Source organism: Melanostigma gelatinosum (assembly GCF_949748355.1).
Source record: "Melanostigma gelatinosum genome assembly, chromosome: 10".
Classification (NCBI taxonomy): domain Eukaryota; kingdom Metazoa; phylum Chordata; class Actinopteri; order Perciformes; family Zoarcidae; genus Melanostigma; species Melanostigma gelatinosum.
The window spans coordinates 21,538,816-21,560,980 of NC_136643.1; the positions used below are offsets into that span (position 1 = coordinate 21,538,816).

Below are 22,165 nucleotides of genomic sequence, written 5' to 3' on the forward strand. Positions count from 1 at the left end.
CTGGCGAAGCGGTAAGTGCAGGAGTTTAGAGGACGATCGGAGCGCACCGAAACATCACTCGTCAAGCAGACTTCATTTGGAGCGCCTATCTCGGTTCAGCCGACCCGTCTCAGATGTTACATCAATGCAAAAGCCTCGGCGGAAATACCGGGATGTGTACGGATGTGTATGCGAAAGACCACGCTGACTTCTTCCTTCAAGTCGTTGCAACCTCCTCCATTCAGCAAGTTGAGGGGTGGATGGAACTTTTTTTGTGAATGAGTATCCTGCCGCTGGCTGGCGCACATCTGGACGTTGTCGGAGCTGTCAAGTCCATCGCCAACGTTGAGCCGGACCTGACCTGACCCCGCTCTTCTCCTTCGTCCTCCCTGAAGTTGAAGGCGGAATACTGGACTTTAAACTCTCGTCTCTTTATTTTGAAAACTTTTTTCTGTCTTATTTATTTTTCAAAAGTACAAGGAACAAAATGGAACACTCGGTCCTCAGAATAACGTGCATCTTGGTGGTTATCTGTCTCTTGGATAAAAGGTGAGTTGAGTTTAATAAGGAATAATTTCGCACACAAAAAAAAAGTGAATCCCTGTGTTGGTTTATTACACTAAAAGGCATCTCTGTTTTTTTATTTCATGAAAATGGGTTTAACAACTGTATTTATGTATCTACGTGTCTTTATTAGCGTCTGTGAATTAAATAATGATGGATTGAAACAACATTAATGTCAGCTTTCCCTCTCAAAGCAAAATGTTAATTACCCTCACTATCCTGGCTGACGTGCTGAGAGCCAATATATAAAAACATAAACTAAAGAAGGAAACATTTGTCTACTTTTTACAAGGTTACACCAATTGCCTGCCTCCCAGGCACCACTCATTCCCGAACAATGTTGGCAATCAGTAAACAGTTGCCCTTTGGAAAGATATCTGTTGAAACAGGTCTACTCTCAAAACACAACACGTAGGAACAAAAACTGAAATTGACACAATGCCACCTAGAAAATAAGGCACCACTATATGCAAATGAGCAACATTTGATGTCACGACATGTTTTGCTTCAGCTTGTAATTATACTCCAAAACTACCGGTTGCTTTTTTCAGTCAGAAAGATTTTTAAATTCTTTTTTTTTCTTTCGTTAAAGAGGCTCACAGAAAAGAAACTTGCAGTTACACATGTTGAAGAAACTCTGGAAAGAAAAGTTTCTACAGCTGTGTGAGTGCCTCTGTGTGTGTTACCGTACACACTCCTCCCTACACCTGGGTATTTGTGTGTGCATGTCTGGCTGTGCAAGCATGTGTGCACACAGATGTGGACGTCTGCGTGTGTGCCCACAGCCATACATAGTCTTGATTTGTGTGTCTCAATCATACAAACGCTGGGACACACAACCTGTGTTTTACTTGTAATGATCATGAAAAGATAAAGCTGGGCACCTTTCAGCTCTCAAGCCGTCATCAGCGCAGCCTGTGTTTTCCTTGTTACTGCTCTTACTGTTTCCCTGTGAAGTAGAAAAGGGCTTTGACCGCTGTCAGCTGAATTACTGTTGTTCACATGATTGCTCTCCAACAGAAGCAGCAGACAGTTGACTACAGAGACACACATCGCAGCTACAAAGCCATTGCATTTGCTTGTCAACTGATTTCCTGAGGTGCTTTTACAGTACGAGGGGTTAAATTGCTTTTTCCCCGCCGTGTATCTAAAACTCTTACTGGAAATATTGGATACATGCCAACGAGTGGATACTGTTTCCTCACTCCCCACTTCAACTCATGCACAGCATCAAAGTGAAGATCAGGATACAAAACCTGAATGTGGCCGAAATTGACACAAAGTACAGTGCGTTGCAGCTTTCAGCGTAGGCATTTCAACCACATGTCACAGTCTCAGCTCCCTTTTTATGTTGGCGACAACTTTGCATGATCATAGAGTGAATCAATCTGAAAAACAAATACATATGAGTGCATTTCAAACACCAGCAAGTGTAGATTAACCCACAGTATGTGTAATATTGAGGTTTTACACTGGGTACCAGCAAGTCAGGGCGACTGTTTGGTACTGTGGGAACTGACTGCTGTGGCACCCAAGGACCAACAGAAACCCTACTTGTCCCAAGTACACTTTTGTGAGCAAGCAAAAGCTGTGTTAGTTGAACTTTTGTCGTGTCAATAACCTGGCCTGTATGCTCCATGCAGGGTAGACTCCAATGAAATCTTGGGTCTGAAGCTCCCCAACATCGACCCGATCCTGAATGCCAACACGGTGTGTCTCACACTGCCAGGTTTGACGCGGCGCCAGCTGGAGGTGTGCATGAGGAACCCTGACGTGACGGCTTCAGCGATCCAGGGAATCCAGATTGCCATCCACGAGTGCCAGCACCAGTTCAGAGGACACCGCTGGAACTGCTCCAGCCTGGAGACGAGGAACAAAATACCCTACGACAGCATCGTCTTTAAAAGAGGTCCGTTTTATGGTCACGTTTCAGTTCACAGTCTGCTTTTCTTGTCACCGTTTTTCTATCTCTTCCATCAAACGTTTGAATCGCAGCACTTGGGAAGCAAGATGATGTCGATTTTAAAAGTTATAAAATGCACATTTGAGAAAACTTAAGGGACATCTTTACGGCAATGGGGGCGGGACGTCAACTGAAAGTGCCTGTTGAAAAACAACAACAATGAAGTACAGACATGCAGTTCAAAAGTTTAATCTTCAAACGGGCTGTGGTTTCATCCTCAAACACACTTTGATAGAACGCCTTGAAAGGATGGGCTTAGAAAGATTAGTTTCCACAAAAATACACGTCCTAAACAAGCATTGGTGTAATATTATTCTCCAAACGCACTCCTCGTGCAATTATTGAATGCTATCTTACAAGTATGATGTCCTCTAAATTGTAAAGTTATTTCCAGTGACTAGCAGACTGGTGTCTATACTTTCTACCCTTTACTGTATCTACTCAACAGATAGTACAAAAGAACAAGTAACATCAAAAGCAGTTAGTCACCTCAAGATTACCAAACATCATGCAGATCAGTTTTCTATGACGGTTTGTAGAGCTTGGAGCTTTGAGAGTAAGCCACAAAGGATGAAAGAGGATCTTTTCAGTTGGGAAGCTCTTCAGATGGACTCATTCGGGTTATTGACTGGAAAAGGCATCAGTTTCTAAATAGCCAGAGCACCTGGATGGATGAACAGCGCACAATGTAGTTGGTAGTTGAGTCTTGAGTTTGTTTTCAATATTGCCACATGAGGAACAAGATAGTGCTCGAAGCTGAATTATTGCATTGTAGTGCATTGGCTTTGGCTCGACGAAATCTATTTGTTCATTTACATTTGGAGTTTTTAAGATTGTAAAAAAAGTCTGCAAAGTATAAAAAAGTGAAGTATCCTTTAAGACCATGTCACTAGATTGTTGATGGAATTCCCCATCATAAAAAAACCCCGAACTGATTAAATGTGTCAGATATTACCTGGAGGCGTGTTGCTATAATTTATGTTCCCCTGAATCTGTGTGCAAATACAATCATGAAGCCTAAGTTTTGTAACCCTCACTAAGGACTTTATTCCCGGTCATCTCTGTGTATTGAAGAAAAAAAAACGTATGAACTGTAACTACAGTTTGCTCACACACCTCTGGTCTTACTTTCACTCCTCACTGACTCATTTGAATGACTGTTTGTCATTGTTAGTGCAGGCAGTTGCTGGTTGTCTGGCATCCCTGGTTTGCCTCGGGTGCAGAAACTCTAAACCACTGACATAAACAAGCTCGTTAATTGGATGATTCATCTGTTACAAGTTGATGCATTCGCAAAATCTCCACAGAAGCTATAAGAAATGGATGTACCGGTAAGTTAGCGTGCTGCAGCCATTGTTGCGTGCAGCTGTAAAGAAGCAGTGCTTTCATTGACACAGAGTGGCAGACATGGATAAAATGGAACTGTGGAGATTAACACATGTTTTAAATGTAACTACCCACAAACTAAATATAGGAAAGGCAAAGTATACCAAACTGGTATTTTGCTTTTTAAATAATATACTGTAGTAACAAATGCATCTATTTTTCACTATAAAACAAAACCCTTTCCTGTAGAATGAGATACAAATGAAATATTTTGGGGAATTGGAGAACATCGCCTCTTCCAATATTCTTGCAGAACTTTCTCAAATCTTCCGATGAGTTGCAAAGTGTTGGAGTTGACTATCAGGGGCTCTGTATCTCAATGCGTGTTTGGTGTCTAGCTTCACGACATCAGATGCTGCTCTGATCCTGTCTGGCTCTGCCACGTATCTTGCCGCTGATTGATTCTGATAACTTTTATGGGCACATGTTCATTCCTGTTTAGCTTGCATCAAAAACTAGGCTAAAGAGGACGTCGGGCAAATCATGGACAGACAGAAATAGGAGAATCTCTCTCTGTCGTTCTGCCTCTTCCTCTCTGTCACTGTGTCTGTGTCCTCCCTCGCTGGGCTGCTCCTAATGCTTTTACTTCCCTTGCCAGTGCGAGTGCTTGTGAATTTGCTCTCAGCACTTTCCCAACTCTCCGCGGCAAAAGCATAAACCTGTTTAGTCGGTTTCTGTAACACAAAGTGACAGTTCCCTTTGAATCTTTAATTCATTTTGTCACTTTCTCACCCATCAGTTCAGCCGGGCGTGTCGCAGCCGATAAATTATTTGTTGGATTGATTTGTTCCCGGTCTTCCGGGGGCCTGGGTTGCAGAGCCCGACTCAGAGCAGGGCAAGAGCTAAAACAGGCTTTCTATGTATAAGGATGTGCCTAAGTGCCATCCCTTCCACTTCCCCCACCTTGTGTGAGTATAGGTGTTCGGGTGGATGGGGGCAGATTGTGAGTTAGTTTGTCAAATTATCTCTGTGTTAGTGTGAGTGTGTGCATCCTTTTTGTTTTTGCTGATATAAAACCAAATTCATAATTGCCCCTAATCACACATTGAACTTTAAACCTGCTATAATAATAATAATATTCTTTTATCATAACGACAGATCAAATGTCTACTTGACATCTGATTTTAGCAACCAAAGCTCTAATAAACCCACTGTGGGTTCGGGATAGGGTTAGCATACAAGACAAGACACACTACAGACAAAGTTAGCGACAATAGCTTGTGAACATAGTGGGCATATCGCCTCCAAAGAGCCAGATATTTCCCTCATGAGTTGGTGGAGACCAAAAACTGAGCTAAAAGGAGAGTGAATATTGGATTTGCATTCATCAGGTGGACATAAATATGACTCGAAGTGAATGCTAATGTTGCTCCATATATGCTGCACATGTTAATAAGGACATTTTTGCGAACATGGTCGTCATATCAACCTAACAGTGTTGTGTGTATAGCGTGTAAAGTAATGCAGTTTGTGTGCAGCTGGAGACACTGTGGGTAATGTTGCCAGCTTGTTGAAATGAGGATCAGAATCCGCTTCCTTGCTTGCTGAAAATCAACCGGCATCTGGTCGGCTCACTTTCGGCTCACAGCGAACGTGTCAAACTTTACATCATACCTCAAAATATTGTGAAGTTTACTGAAATATACAAATAAGGAAACACATCAAACAGTGCTAAAAGGGTAAGTTCCAGTTAATAGCCTTTTATTCGACTCCAACAAGCAACCTCGGGGTTTATTGCCCACGCCTTCAGGGGAAATGACCCCTTAAGGCGGTGGGCAATAAACCCCGAAGTGGTTTCTTTTCATGTTTTCTTCACAAGTTTCCATACACAAGTAAGTGACTGCCAGTGGGGCTGCTTTTATAGAACCTGAGGGCACCATGCTTATAGGCAGTGAGATGAGATCTAACAACAAACACTGGAGAGTGTACGAGTGCAAGCGCTGTTTTCGCACTTCATTGATTCCACAATTTGAAAAAGTTTTTTTCTTTGTTCCAGAAATATATCAACATGGAGGATGAATGTGTACAGTATGTTTGTTTGTATTGCCAGTGCGTGTGTGCAAGAGAAGAGCACCGTAACATTCGTCTTTGGAATTACAGATCAGTTGTGGAAGAGTTGAACTCATGTGCCGCGTGCAAGTTAGACTCGCTGTCCAGGAGAAAGGGATGTGTTTAGCCGTTAAGGCAAAAGCAGTCGCACGTCGTATGGAGAGATTATATGGACACAGCCATTTAACCACCTCCTCTTCCAGCAGTGGTCCGTCTAAGCTATGGAAGTGATTACAAGGCAAAAGCTGCGGTGTGGCATGAATCAGCCTCTCTAACCTAAACACATGCACGTAGAGCAGGGGTGTCAAACTCATTTTCACTCTGGGGCCACATCAGCATCACGGTCGCCCTCAAAGGGCCGGTTGTAAATGTAAGACGGTGTAAATGTAACTACGGTACTCCTAACATAGTTAGTTTAGTTTCCCGGGATATCTGTGACTTCCACAACACGTACTTCCAGTTGTGTGATTTCTCCTCCGCCATTGTTTCCTGTTGCTGGTGCAAAATGCATTCTGGGATATTTGGCTGTCCCAAGTACAGACAAGTCACCTCCGATGCATCCCGGGTAAAATGGGCAGAGCGAGCCACATCCGGGCATTAGGGCCGTGCTTGGCTCGATGTGAACTTTGAATTGGAACAGTACTTGGGCTGAGACTGATGACGTTTCAGTACAGAGAAGTACGCATGTTGAGAAACTTGTTGGAAATCCTCTTTATGGGCTGTTGCATCTCCTGTCCACCTGTTGTGATAGTTTTAATGTCGGCACACAGACAACATGCCATCTCATCACTTCGACTTTCTATATCATAATTTCGACCATGGGGATATTTTTATTTTCACATCTAACTTTAAATTTTTGTAAAAAAAAAAAAAAAAAAAATTATTATTTTTTTTTTTTTGCTGGCGGATTCGTGGGCCACATAAAATGACGTGGTGGGCCGGGTCCGGCCCGCGGGCCGTATGTTTGACACCCCTGACGTAGAGTAACACATAGTTTGATCGCAAACCTTCATTTTAAGATATTGAATGACAAAAAAATACAATTATCTGAGATCATCAGATGCGTCTCAGTCAGAGAAGAAGAGAATGGAAAAGATCTTTCAAAAGTGCATCGGTAATAGTTGGAGAAAGCTGGACTGAGGGAGCCGGCGGAAATGTTTAGTACAGTACAGTACAGATTAATTGAGTTAGTTAATCTAGGTAGACAGCAATAAATTGCACAGCCACATATCTTGTACATAAGAAGGAGACACAGCCTTGTTCTGTGTCTCTCTGAGTCCTCTGATGGGAGTGGTGGGGGTCTGTTAATGTTCAGATGGCCCACAGAGACAAAGTACGCAAGTGTTTGGAACACTTAATTGCTATTGTCCCAGATGTTTCCCCAGGTTTTACGAGTCTTGGCATATGTGTATACAGTATAAACGTGTGAATAAACTCTTTTGTGTATCTTTATCGAAATAGAGGAAGCTCTTTTTACGACGGCATTACTGAATGTGTATGAAACAAAGCGTGCAAACTCACAAATGGGACAGATGTTGCTAACAGATGTAAAAAATCTCTTTGTCTCGCTCATTTAGCTGTTGTTGAACTGAGTTTTAGTGCTTGGAAAATCAGTCTGCATCTGAGAGTTGTATCCAGCAGTTTTACAACAGAGCTTTAAAATTAAATAGTTTTGTTGCTATTTCTGATGCTGTTTCAGTTCCAAATAGAAAATGTAACACGACTAAAATGTACTTGTAAACAGCGCCTTAGTAACCTGGATTTGGATTGTTATCAAATTTCATCCTTCGTCGACCTGGTAATCCTCTCACTTCACCTGACAGGTTCATGACACACTCACACTGGTATTTTGCGCCTCCAGGTCATTGAAAATCTGTTGACATTTTACATAAACTCAATTGTGTTTCAAACGACATCTTCTACAGCGGCTTCTTAAAAGAAACACATCACATCGTTGAATACATTCTATTTGCGTTTGTCTCGTGTCATTCTGAACCTTGCAGTGAAGCACAGTCTCAGTTAAGTGAGTTTAAATTCCATCTTCCTCTTTGTAACCATTTTAACTGAAAACATGTCTTGTGTTTCAACACGTTCTCTTCGACAAAATATCCCCGACTTTCCTTTCCCGAACTCGGATTCCTGACTGTGACAGTTCTTATAACCCTCTACTTCTACATGAGGCATAACACCACCATAACACCACTGTCCTGTCCTTTCCCCCCCACAGGTTTCAGAGAGAGTGCTTTTGCGTATGCCATCGCAGCAGCAGGCGTCGTGCACGCCGTGGCCAACGCTTGCTCCATGGGCAAACTAAAGGCGTGCAGCTGTGACGAGAAACGTCGCGGGGACGAGGAGGCCTTTCGCATCAAACTGCACCGCTTGCAACTGGAGGCCATCCATCGGGGGAAGGGTATGGTGCACGGCGTCATGGAGCACTTCCCCGCCGACCTGCCGGGACCCCAGGACTCCTGGGAGTGGGGCGGCTGCAGTCCCGATGTGGAATTCGGTGAGAAGTTCTCGAGGGACTTCTTGGATGCCCGCGAAACCTACAAGGACATCCATGCCCGCATGAGGCTGCACAATAATAGAGTTGGGAGACAGGTGAGTTGGGAGGGGATGGTGAGAGGATGTGGCTGTTTGTGTGCATGTGTTTCTCCGAACATTTGGGGAATTCCAAAGATTTACAATGCAGGGAAGTTAATGAAAGATGCAATCCAGCTGCATTATTGCAATTGTAGGAAGTCTTTTTGGACTTAAAAAATCACTGAAGGGCTCCTTTAAATTGAAAATAATTCAGTGTGAGAAGGTAGTTCGTGCAAAAAACAATATTCAGATATCACCATTATGTCACCACACATCAACTTGTGCAGGCCTGCATTACATTTAAAATTGACGAGGTTAAGTTCGGTTGACCCTAACCCTGCTGTGCTTTATGTAACTATTCAAATAATTGTAGGTTAGAGGATGATAATAACACATCCCTATGGAGGTCTCTGCCTTGGCCAATGGGAGAAAAGAGATGTTAATGACAGTGATGAGCCTTGATGATACAGCAGCGCTGTGGTGGAACAGAGACAAGAAGCCACCGTAAATTGCTCATTGTTCCCCGCTTCCTCTTGAGTAATTTGGGCCTGTATCTCTCCATCAGTGTACTTCTGGTTTCCTTGATTGTGCAGACAAAACACTGTGGACAACAAATGTGGAGCGCGTCAGCCGAACTTGACTGGCCTCCCTGCAGCAGCTGTGATGGCAGAAATAGTTATAGATGCAGAGCTGGCGACTTAAATTCCAGTCAGTGCTGTGGACTTGGAAGTATAGACGTTGGATGGGGGGCTGATATGACATGAGTAGTAATGAGTTCATGAGCCAAGGAAAGAGGGTCATTTGTCTTTTGGGACCTTGTCTTTTTGCGTGGATGTAGTAAGGTTAAGAAACAGGCAGGGTCACAGTGTGGCCTCATGTATGTTGTGTTTACTCTACGTATTGAGGCCAGATTCCTGCCAATAATTGATGGATGAAGGCAGACTTACAAACTGTTCCACATGTAAAACAGCTTTGTCTTTGCTTGTTAGCTTGCCCTTTTGAGGCAGTGTATCCTGTCAAAATGCCCCTGAGCGTTTGAAACCTCTATTCTTGTGCGTAAGTGTGGAATTGAGCCACTAACATGTGAAAAATGCAAAAATAATGGGTTTAAACACCAACCTTCACTCGCTGTAAATGCTGCCCTCAAAACACAAGACCTTAGTTTTACAATGGCATGCGGAGATGGTCATATATCATCGTCACTGACTGCTGACTTTACATAATACCCTTTTACTAAGACACGGACACCAATTAGCCTATTAGCCTCACATTCGTATATGACAGGCATAACCTCAATTACATTTCAAAAGTGACTATTACAGAGATCTGTATACTGTATTTTGAAAAATTGACCGAATAATTTGGATATTGCAGAGAGTCAAAATGAAGCTGATGTTTCTCTTCTGTTTTGGCTGAGACTGTGTGGTAGTATAACGGCTTGATGCCTGCAATACGAAATACAATACACAGAGGGATGTGTTGTCAATTTAAAGACAAGACAACTTTACCTGTAGATGTTACCGGAAGCGACAAAGAAGTTCATTTGGGTGCTGCACTTTATTATATGGGACATTTTGAACAACACGATGCCATTTAAAGCCAAACTGCAGTAAATCATGTAACAATACAAACAAGTTTATCAAAGCAATCCAGTTACACCATTTGGCAGGTGGAGTGCCCTGAGGCAATTCTGAATATGTAATCACACCCTTTTGCACTTTGAAAAGACAAACAGTAGCTCAAAGAAAACAAATTTAAAAATCAAATGAAAACTGGCACTACTTTGCCTGATGTTTATCGACAGGTTGATCTTTCCAGAAGGTTCATTCGAAGAACAAAATATTGGTTCTCAGATTCCTCACAGTAAATTTAGCTTTCTGTGTGGCAGCCTGTGCATTTCCAAGAAAGCTGAAGCATCAATCAAACAAGAGAGACTTTGACTCAAAGTCATCAACATCAAAGAGATGGTACCTCATTTTTTGTAAATGAGGTACCATCGGAGTGCCTGACCTTTGCTTCTTGTATTTTGACTCAAGCTTGACGACCCCTTTGCAGGGGTTCAAAGCTCAAGTCTTTTGCCTGCTCACTTCTCTAATCGACCTGGTTATAGATCAGTGTTGCACAGAAACAAGGAAAGCATCTCCAAAATGTTAAAAAGGACAGGACATAGAGGAGACTCCCCACTGTGCTGTTGAAGTTAGAAAATAAGCTAAATGGATGTCGTTCAGGGACAATAGAGGTATACAAGGAGGGGACGATGTGAGCTTTCAGTACAATATCATATCAGTATCAAATGCTTGTTTACGTGGAGATGCTTAAAGGGCTGGCTTCTTACACCTCAACACAGGCTGGAGATCAGTGCTTGAGTAGGTGTAATGTACAGAGGTAGTTCCTCTATATGAAGAGGGAAGAGAGGAGAAAGAGTGTCATACAGAAAGAAGGCCCTGAAGGACGAAGAAGATAAGGGAGAGACACAGAACACATTCAGAATGAGTCACTGCAGAACTTTTAAACTTTAAAATGTCATGCACCTTGATGACTTCAAATACTGTAGAAAGAAAAAAAAACTTGGAGCTTGGAACACACACACACACACACACAGACACACACACACACACACGACCCCTAGAATCAAACAAAAAACACTGACAGGTGGGACTTCAAAATAATGCCTACCCTTCCCGTATCTCTTTCCTCCCACCGACCCGACACGACCACCACCTCCCCTCCCTCCGCCCCGCTCCTCCCCTCCGTCCCCTGCCCCACTCCCCCTTTTCAGAGAAGTAGTCTTTAGGCAGAGGAATGCGGTGGTTTTTTAGTGGGGTGTGCATGTCGCCTCATGCCCACCCCAGGGTTCTCACGACGTTCCGTCTTGTTTTTAGCCCTAATTAGTGGCTGCTGGCAGTTTGGAAACAGATGTTTAAAACCCTGCAAAAGATTTTAGACTTCAAACACCGGGGCGGAAAGTAGAAAGACATTCGCCCTTCCTTCCCTCCTCTCTTCCCCCACTGCCGCTCTACCTCCTCCAACTTCTCTCCAGCAGGGCTGATTACAGCAATAATACTGAACACTCAGGAGGCGCAAGATATTAATGCGGAGGGCAGGTTTATTCACATATGATGTCAGCATATCACTAACGCCATAAATAGGTGATGTTCAAATTTCACCAGCTGCTTGTTAACATTTGAAAAAAAGAAAATAACTTTATAGATATATATATATACATATTTAAATAGATTTCATGAATCTACATTGTTAGATAAATCCCCTCCCAACAACTTTGCTAACCTAGTATTTATGGCGTCTTATGAATATGAATTGATAGTTTTCAAGAAGTCTGAATTCGCAGATGCGCAGTTCAGCCCTCCATGTTGCAGTGAACCAAAATAAACGACTGTTCAGTCGTTAATAAGAGCGGTTTTAAAAGCCTGACTGCATGTTTGAAGTGGCTGCTTGTAACATAGCAACACTTAACCGGAGCAGTAAATTTGATGTCCAAGTTGTTGTTGTTTTTTCTTCCTTTCCTGAGCGTTCTACTCCATCGTTCAGTGAGCACACCTCAGAACAAACGCTTGGCACGCTTTCCTGTGTTCATGTTGCACAGCTTAGAGCCGTGCCGTGCAGAGGTTCTGTTGAATCCTATCTGCATCAGGTAGGTAGAGACAGTGCTGTCCCTGCAACAGTCTGCCATGTGACTGGCAAGCGTGGTCTGGTAATTACAATTCACCATCAGGGCCTGACTTCAGGGGAGTAAGGAAATATGGTAGCCCCCTTTTCTCTATTATCTATAAGAAGCTGATGTTTCAGGCAATTGAAGACCTTTTGTGTGAGTCAAGGCACAGCATTGCATATATATAGAAGTGATTTACGGTAAACCACAATGAATCTAGAGCAGAACCCCCCTCTTGATCCAAACCACCAATAGTATGACTCCAAGGATCCTTTTATGCTTAATTCAACCCTTGAGCGATGACAAACAGCTCTGCAGAGCCCATTCACGTAAAAGCATTGACTCAGAACCCACACGAAAAGAAAAGTGTGTTTGATCAAAAATAGCAACATTAGTTGGTCCTGTGCTCCTCAGAGGCCCTTTCATATCATCCGTGGTGTGCAGTACATTCCAGCGTCCTGACAGTACAGCGGCGGTACACACACACACACACACACACAATCATGTGCATATGCACATGCCTCTCACTCACTCACACGTAAATATATACACGGAGGAAAATGCTTCGTAGTAAAAGATCAGCAGGTGGAAGTGCTTATGCTGGTAATAACATTTTACAAGAGTCTCTAAGTAAGAGCTGTGGACATTGTGTGCAATTAACAGTGAGTAAATACACACACACACACACACACAGACACATTATAACGTAGTCCTCACTGTAGACTGTAGATATGCTTTTGCTCAGTAATTGCATGGCATTGTGTGTGCGTGTGTGTATTTGTCTGAGTACGCTGAACTGTTCTTTTGAAGCGAGGCGTTTGATTTGTTTAAAGTGTTGTCTGGGCTCAATGTGCTGCTGTGGGATTTGTTTGTGTGCTTTGATATCGCCGTGGCTCTCTGCTGGGCTTTAAAGACCATTTAGCGGATTGTCTTTGAACTGAAGAAACACAAGGCAGCATGCCTGTTTATCAGCAGGAAGGCTCGATTGTGGGACACAAAGACATTAGATTAGGATTTTCCCAAAAAGCGGTTCGTGGTGATGACACACGGATTGGCCAACGATTAAATTCAATGCGCACCAACAAAACAGGGAATAAGGCATGAATTATACATGCACGGGTACAGTGCAGCTGGTTATGACAACGTGCTGAATATTTACTTAATAAGTCTTATAATGCAAGAAGAACAAAATGAAAGCATTTTACACTAAATAACACAGTTTTATAGACTTCTTATGTTGCCTTTTTTTTTTAAACAGATTGAAAGATTATACAAGGATGGGATCACATATTTGACAGCAAGGAATATTTCTGGTGTGGTGTTCCGCATTATTGTTGGTGCAAGCACAGACAGAGAGCAAATTGCTCAATTCTTCTCTGGCTGTTTCCTCCCTCCATCAAAGATTGGTGGTGCTTTGGGTGTTTTGCTACAGGACTTTCCCTCTACAAAGAAAATAAACTGTGCTTTAAGTCACCCTTCATTACTACTGAGCCAGGATTGACAAAACCAAATCTTGATATTTGGTCCAGCTCCAGAAAATTTGCTTCATAAATATTCACTTTTGCTACAGGACAGTTGTCCTAGTTGTCAAATACTCCAAATAATTGAAACTCTTGTGGTTCAATTCTGGCTCGGTCACCCTTTCTTTCTCTGCTCTTGTTTCATGGCTTTTGATTCTTCCTCTCTAGTGAAGCCATCAGATTGTGGTACCCACGCCTGACACCAGCTCTGATCTTTGGTTTGCTTTGTCGGCTCCTCTTCATTGCACGGCAGTCTGCTCTCTAATCCAGTGTGCTGCACTTTTCCCCGGTCGACTGTAATATGTAGCCTGGTGTCCTAATCTGCCACCAACATGTTGTATTTGATCTCTGTCTGGGGTTGTTTTATAGAAGCCTCTGTCTTACTCTCTAAGCCAATTAAAACGTGCCAGATGTTTGTTTCTAACTGTGGTCCGACCGCCATTGACTTTGAAGCAATTACATCCCTCAGTGTGCAATGTAAGCCAAAGGACTGCAGTGGGACATATACTGTCTCATTGTCACTTGTTTTATCATTAAAACATTAGCTCTTTTCCTTGTTTGACATGGTAACCTATTTCATTCTTCTCAAACTTTACATGAACATGCATCACATAGCTGATAGTAAGTGTGTTGTGAAAAGTGTACGTTTCAAGCAGGCTTTTTATTGCTTCATCTTGCTTTATCAAGTTGCGCGAGACATACGATATTGGTATATATTTCCGTGTCACACTGCCCAGGCAATCACAGCTGACGACAGGTTAGATTGGATTGCTGATTACAGTGTGATATCGCAGCAGGACATGATGACTGAGCCTCGATAGAGTGTCAGCTCGACGGACAGGTGATTTGTTATAACGCTCACGCAGACCCTCACACACACAAACAGCGTTTGTGGATCAGGCCTCCACATATGCTGTACACCCCCCTTCAGCCCCTCCGCCAGCCCTAGTGCCCTCAGAGGTAACTCTAAAGATCGTCCCCTTTTTCTGCTGCAGTCAAGTTAGATATCGTAAACATAGACCAAGGAACGGTCAGACATAGCCCCCAGGTACAGATGGGAAGGAACAGGAAGGAAACAGAAAATCCCAAACATTTCACCGAATCATCTGTAAAACTATTTGAAGAGTGATCGGTATTTCATCATGTTAAATCAGTAAAGTAAAATATTTTTTGTGACTCTCATCTTCTAACCCTGAGTGAATGATCTAAGCTCACTTCTCCAATCCATTTCTAAGTTATTAGATCAAAAACAATGTCATGCATTTGAGCTTCCAATTATTTTGACACTGTGAAAACACATTTGAAATGTAATGTAGCATTTCCAATAGATGAAGATAAATCAGGTGCTCATTTGTTCATGTTTTTCTTGTTCTCCTCTTGCACAAAACATACTACTCAACTAGTGTTTCGCAGCTCTTTTGTCAGATGGATCAGCACTTCACATGTCATACTGACAGACCACTTTTAATATGCCAAGAGCAGACAGCTTCCATATTTCCTGTTTATTACCTGTTGAGGATTTGGATCGTACCTCTTTGCCTTTCAACTACACGTGAAAAGAATATTTGACCTACTTGTCACCCAGAGTTATTTTCTTTTGATGAAGTTTTTCGGAGCATGCAAACTTGTATTACGCTCTGCCAAGTCAGAGGGCAGGGTGTGCAGCATGCCTTGTGTGTTCAACGAATGAATCCACCCTAAAACAGAACTCACAGATGTTATTCCTTTGATGTTGAATTATGTTAATTTTTAAATGCTGTGGTATTAAATCTAGAAAGTTCTTGCAGGCCTCGCCAATCGGTAACAGGTTGTGTCTTATAGAATAAAGCTAAGTTTTAGGATGCAGCATTGTCCATTTATTTCCACATAAGGCATTACATTAGTTATTCTAAAGCCTGCACCACTTAGGCCTAGTTACAGTATCTGCCACTAATATCTACCTGTTTGTATTTGTGGTTGCTGTTAGTGCAAACTTCCCCATATCCAATAAATAACACAATAGAGCTGCTAAGGTTGGCTAAACCAATGTACACACAGTGGGGAAATATGTATTGTTGTTATCATTATACAGTAGATGTCTTAGTTGTCTATGGTTACTTTTGTTACACTACCTGTAGCTCCAAAAAATGTATTTTGTGAATGACATGCTGCTTGGACTTGGAAATAACGCTCTGTTGCTACAGTAGGTAGGCTACTAGTTAAACTAGCCTTACGCGCTAACAATTTAATGTTACGTTAGGCTTTCTCGGCTATGGTTGGACAATCACTGTTCAGAGGAGGGTCGATTTCATTTTGCTGCAATTAATTGTAAACATTAGGTGCAGAAGTCAGACATGCTGCAGCCTACTACTGGAGGCATCACAGTTTTAGTGAGAACATATATTGCTTCCAGGAAACCCCGAGGAAACTTTTTCTCTACTCCGATACACATAAAAATAAAATAAAAAAGTCATGCTGCTGTGGTCCATAATCTCCCAGAAAAATGTGGCTTTTTACTTTTTTCCTCTCCCAAAATATGACAGAATGTCATTAGAAATAACACTTTACTTCAGTTTTTCTGTTGTTTTACTGTCCTTTGAAACCCCTATTCTGCTGTGTGAATGTACCTTCAAAGCAATGTGGATGCAATTATGACTTAGGTCAGTTGGTCCCTTTAAGGTTTAAGTGGGTTGGAGAGTTTTATGATTACAGACTTTGCTGTGTGTTTAAGGCCAGCGCGTTTGTGATTCTGGGGTTGCCTCTGCCCTAGAAACTGAACCGAACGCTGCAATCTGAACTCAGTGCAAGTGCTGTTTGAGCTGTTATAATGTTGTTGACTATAAAGTCGTACAGCCTCTCCTCACCACGGAGCACAGCTTCTTTAAATGTTGTCAACACTCCCAATAACAGCAGACCCATGTTTATCCAAAATGCATGCTTCTTGAGAAGATTTTGTATTATTTCGTGTAATTGTTATAACACAACACTGGAATGATTTAAAGCTGCATCAGCAATATTCCAATCAATTAAAAAATTTTTTTAATTTTAATTACTGGCAGATTTGATGAGTGATAGACATAATCCTATCTTTTTTTAAAAAAATCTAACCCAAACTCTATGAACACATTTACCCTGCCTTTAATTATTTTTTTATTTTAATTCTATTTTATAACTTTTCTTTTGGACTGCGACTGATCACTATTAACTTTGTGACAAACGAAAGTGTTTTTTTGCTTCTCTTTTTTCATTCTTCGTTCCAAACAGATGAGTCAAGTAGCTCTATTTATCACTATTTCATTCTCTCATCCACCTCTCCACTCATCCATGCTCCAGAACAAGGAAACATGATTCATGTTTCCTTTTTTTTTTTTTACTCTGCACGGTTTGCTCAATTGGGAACCTCAGAGCACGCAAGCCCTCAACAACTTGTTCTAGCAAAAATAAGTAGGACTAGTGAAGTACCTGATTTTTGGCAGCCGCCCCCCGAATTGACCCTGACTTTATAGAAGTGGGGAACAGGATTGTCACACTCAATAGACATATATCATCGATCTCTCCCATCACTATTTTTCCCTCTATCCTTCCGTTCCTACTGCTGCCTATCTAATGGATGAGATCCTAGTTTAATGACGGAAGGGTGTTGGACTGTCTGATCCACATTCTGGAGTTTCATTTTCTGAAGGAAAAGCAAGAGGAGACTCCAGGATTGTTCCTGCACACACACATATGTTCAACCATAGGCACATACAGGAAGTATCACACACAAGCATGAACATACGGTAGAGGTGCTTACACATACACAGACACAAAGACTACACTCCTGCACTCATCGCTTTAAATTGGTCAGAACTGTGGTTCGCCATCTCTGTCTCATTATCGGCAGATGATAGAGAGCGTGTGGGTGACAGTTTTTGTGTGTGTGTGTGTGTGGAGATTAGCATTATTGCTAGCACATGTGTGGAATGTGTTGAACTGTGCAAGTGTCCAGCATGTGTGCGTGTGTTTGTGTGTTTGTGTGTGTGTGTTGATAGGGGTGGCAACAGCAGCAGCATCTGTCAGTAGTCTGGGTGGCCTAAGTGTTCCTGTTGGTAATTGGATCTTAAAGTTTAGAACAGGTGATGACTGACAAGCATACGCAGACACACACACACACACATAAATACATACACATGGCCTTGAGGAAATATCATCGGGATGGACAGGATTCAAGCCATGTGGGATGTACCTGTGTGTGTGTGTGTGTGTGTGTGTGTGTGTGTGTGTGTGTGTGTGTGTGTACTGGATAGGTATTGCAGTGGTCATCTTGCTCTGATTGAATATTTTGTTTTCATGCTAGTTCATTTACTCACATATACTCGACACAGAACCTCGAATCGTTCCCCGGGAGTGCCTCAGCAGCCCACTGCTCCCAATTGTCTGGGGATGGGTTAAATGCAGAGGCTCAATTTCATATATATTTGCAATGTTTAATGACGATGATAATAAAGTTTAGTTCAGTTTAGTTTTTTATATCGACATCCGCAACATCTTTTTAGACCTTTGTAGTACTTTGCTAGAACAGGGCCTACAGCAAAAGCAGTTCGGTGAACCTCTCTGTTATGTATACAGCATTAAAACTACAAGTGAAAATATAATAATCGAAATACTTTCATGCTCCAATGTGTGTCATGCACAGAGTCATTATTTGATGCCAAAAAATGAATAATGACACTACTGTCTGTTTGGGAAATGCCTGCATCCGTCTGTGTTATTTGATATCAGTATGTTTGCCAACAGGCTCAGAGTCAGACCACCTGGCTTGTTAAATGCGGGACCAATATTCCTTCAGGGAACTATGTGTCATTCACTATACTGTGGAGTGCTTAAAAGAACAAACAAATCCCCCCCCCCCCCAAAAAAAATCAAGTTTGAATTATGACATGCAGTCTGCAACAGCCTGTACATATTGAACTTCAAAGGTAGCAAGTAATCGAGAGAGCCATTAATCCTTCTCCTTTTCTTTCTTCTCACCTCCTCCATCCCCCTCCTCTACATCCTCGCCTCTGCTCACTTCCTCACTCCATCCCACTCCATCCCACTCTCTCTTTTTTGTCTGTCTGTGTTTTTTTCCGCAGGTGGTGCTCGACCACATGAGAAGGAAATGCAAGTGCCACGGGACGTCGGGGAGCTGCCAGCTGAAAACCTGCTGGCAGGTCACCCCAGAGTTCCGGGTGGTGGGCTCAATCCTGAAAGAGCGCTTCCACATCGCCACGCTCATCAAGGCTCACAACCGAAACACCGGACAGCTCGACCACTCCAACCACAACAACAACCACCACAACCACCACAACCATCACAACCACCACCACCACCACCATCACCATCACCAGAACAACCACCACAACCACCACCACCATTCACATCGGCGGCGGCCAAGCGTCAACGAACTGGTCTACTTTGAAAAGTCCCCAGATTTCTGCGAGCGGGACCTGGGGTCGGACTCGACAGGAACGCAGGGTCGGATCTGCAACAAGACCAGCCCCGGCATGGACAACTGTGAGAGTCTGTGCTGCGGGAGAGGCCACAACATCCTGCAGCAGACGCGGAGCGAACGCTGCAACTGCAAGTTTCATTGGTGCTGCTATGTGGTGTGCGAAGAATGCAGGATAACAGAGTGGGTCAGTGTCTGTAAATGAAGAAACGCACTAAAAGACTGTACACACGAAAGAAAACAAAGAAAAAGAGACCCTTTTGAAAATCAAGACTATTCATTTGAAAGGGGAATATGACTGTAATATATGTGCCCCATACCTTTTCGCGGTGGACTGCTGTTTTCCAGAAGAGCGAGGACAGAGTGTGAAGCGATTGAGCAAGCAGAGAGATAGATGTGCATGTTGGTTAAGAGTGTGCACATGCAGGGTTTGTCTGAAGCTGCCACAACGCAGAGAGCTTGGATGTCTTCCCCTTGAGATAGAGGAACATAGTTATATCGGTGAACTATCTGAAAGCTCTGAATCTGAACTCTGGGCTCAAAAAAACAACAAAATATTGTTGCGTCATCAGCATATGTTGACATACAGCTGTGTAATATTCAGGTGAGCAAAGAGAGTAAGCAGTAGATTGCATGCAGAAAGAAAATAATAACGCTTCATAGCACCAGCAGTGTACAAAGTGGAAAGGCTGAGACAACTATAGACCTTTTCACACATCAGGATTCACGATGCACAGGATTTGACAGCACAACACACCTGGAGCACTTAAGGATTGAGTGCCTTGTTCAAGGGCAGTTCAGAAGTTTCAATGTTTAGAGCAACTATCATGTCACACCAAAAAAATACCAGCAGCGGATTGTCTGCCTCAACTGACACTCTAGATGTATCGGTCAATGTTACTATGTTGTATGCATAATGTGTAACCCTGCTTACAGTGATGACACCCTTCAAAAAATGCATTCACACAAGTCCCATGACTGGTACGATTCCTCATATAAGACCCTTACAACTGAAACCATTTCCTTCCCTCTAATAGAGGGTGTTGAACTAAAATCCACTCAAATCAGCCTCCAACAGAGTAAGTACAAGCACTAACTCTATGCACAGTAAGGTTAGCCTCGCAGCACAGATATATTGTCCTTCCTTGAGATCTAAAAACCTTCCATGTGTTGTCTGTGTGGTGTGTAATGTAAGAGGACTGTCAAGAGGACAATGCACAATAGACTTGCATTTAACAAGTAGCGTTTTCATCTTGGGCATGATCTTAACAGCGTTGTAAATAGAACTGAATGATGCTGCACAAATACAATCAATAAAGTGAAAGTGCCTCAGGAAACTGAGCGCACATGAACAGGCTTCGGTTCCTCACACTATAAACATCCTAAGCTGCCATCAATCAAAGTGTTTCCTGTTTTGTGATGTAATGTACTGTGTGCGACACTGTAAGCTTCTTGTGATATAGCTACACTCACCTTCTACACACTTCATCCATGTGTGAAAATAGGGATTTTCTGACGTCAACGTCAAAGTATATAAAATTGATGATTCCTGTCTATGCACATCTCGAAGATCATATTTGGTCTCAAGAAAAGTGTATGAGTGAGGCTCCTTATCAGACGGTGTAATTTATTTCAGGCAAATGTGTTTCTGTGTTGAAAGCGGATGGAAAAAAAATCTGGAATTGTGTTTCCAGTGTAACGGATTATTTTGATTCTGATAAGTAGTTTGCACATACAGAACTGTGTCCAGGAAAACTCTGGGAGATATCAGCAATATGCATTTGTTTCATGTCATAAATGTAATGTATGTATGTATGTATTTTTATGTTTTAATATGGTTATTATCTAAGTTATTTAATTTTTGTGGATAACTTAATATTTGTAAGACAATAATGAAAGACCATAATATTGAAAGGGGCTTTAATGTGATAAATAATAAAATACATGAAAGGAGTGTATTTGGTAAGAGAACCATTTCATGTTTATTTCATCACTCGTAACTTGTAAGCATGCTAATGATGATGCATCCGTTAGTTACTGTTATGGGTTACTTCAGAGTCATTTGTTTTCTTCCTATCGGAACACCTACAGTATATTCCCGTGATTATCATTATTTTGTCCATGAGTTATTTTGAACAGGTTACAAGAATAACAGCTTCCTCATTGAAGATTACACTCATTGTTGATCTTTTAGTCACAAAGGAATCAGGAAAAATGGTCATAAAAAACAACATGCTGCATTAGGTCCAGATATAGAACCGTAAAACATTTGATATCTTGCTGTTCCTTATGCCTTTTGAAGGCAGATATTTAGTTATGCCCGTCTATCTTCAATAACTTTCTAATGAAGGTCACTATTTTCATGGACTTTTGTGTGTTGTCTTCTGCCCAGATGTCAAGCAAACATAGGACTTCTGCAGATGTTGGTACTTGGAAAAGGAGACCACAAGCTCTCTCAGACCAGTTGCTTTGGTCCATATCAGAGGACTGCTTTCACAACTGGCCAAACAAACCGTACCAGGGGTTGAACCACAACAAAGTTTGATTAAAACGGACTTATTAATGTTGGCTTGTGAAAGCGCCCTGTGGCTCAAGCCCATCATCACTGAGTCCTACATTTTCCTTAACATAAACCAGTCGTTGATCTTTCTTGCCAAGTAAATACTTATATACGGTATCTCAAACTCCACAACTCCAGTTCGTTATTTTTTCAATTGAGTCTTAAAAATGTCGATTTTTTATTTTCCATATTTTATACAATTGGAACGTGAAAAATATATAACAGAAGAAAATTAATACTTTATTTGACACATCTGGTTGTTGCCCTGTTATTGGGGAATATTCTGGTATAAAAGAGGATGTAGTCTGGGAGCAGTTATTCCTCATGCTTTAAAGACGGTCTTTGACAGAGAGTTCAACGATTAAATGTCAAATCTGATGTGGAGAATGTGTGCAGAAGTTTTTATTCTTTCCACATTGACTGAAAACAACAACAAAAGAGA

The 22,165-nt window shown here is 42.0% G+C and overlaps 1 protein-coding gene across 1 annotated transcript; it reads left to right on the forward strand.

Annotated features, from left to right (window-relative positions):
* Positions 1–52: 52 nt before the first annotated feature.
* Positions 53–21,134, forward strand: wnt10a (wingless-type MMTV integration site family, member 10a). Its single transcript, XM_079276954.1, has 4 exons — positions 53–528; positions 2,187–2,452; positions 8,169–8,542; positions 18,808–21,134. Exons 1-4 carry the CDS (start codon positions 467–469, stop codon positions 19,366–19,368), a joined length of 1,263 nt encoding a protein of 420 aa, XP_079133080.1. The 5' UTR covers positions 53–466; the 3' UTR covers positions 19,369–21,134.
* The last annotated feature ends 1,031 nt before the right edge of the window (positions 21,135–22,165 follow it).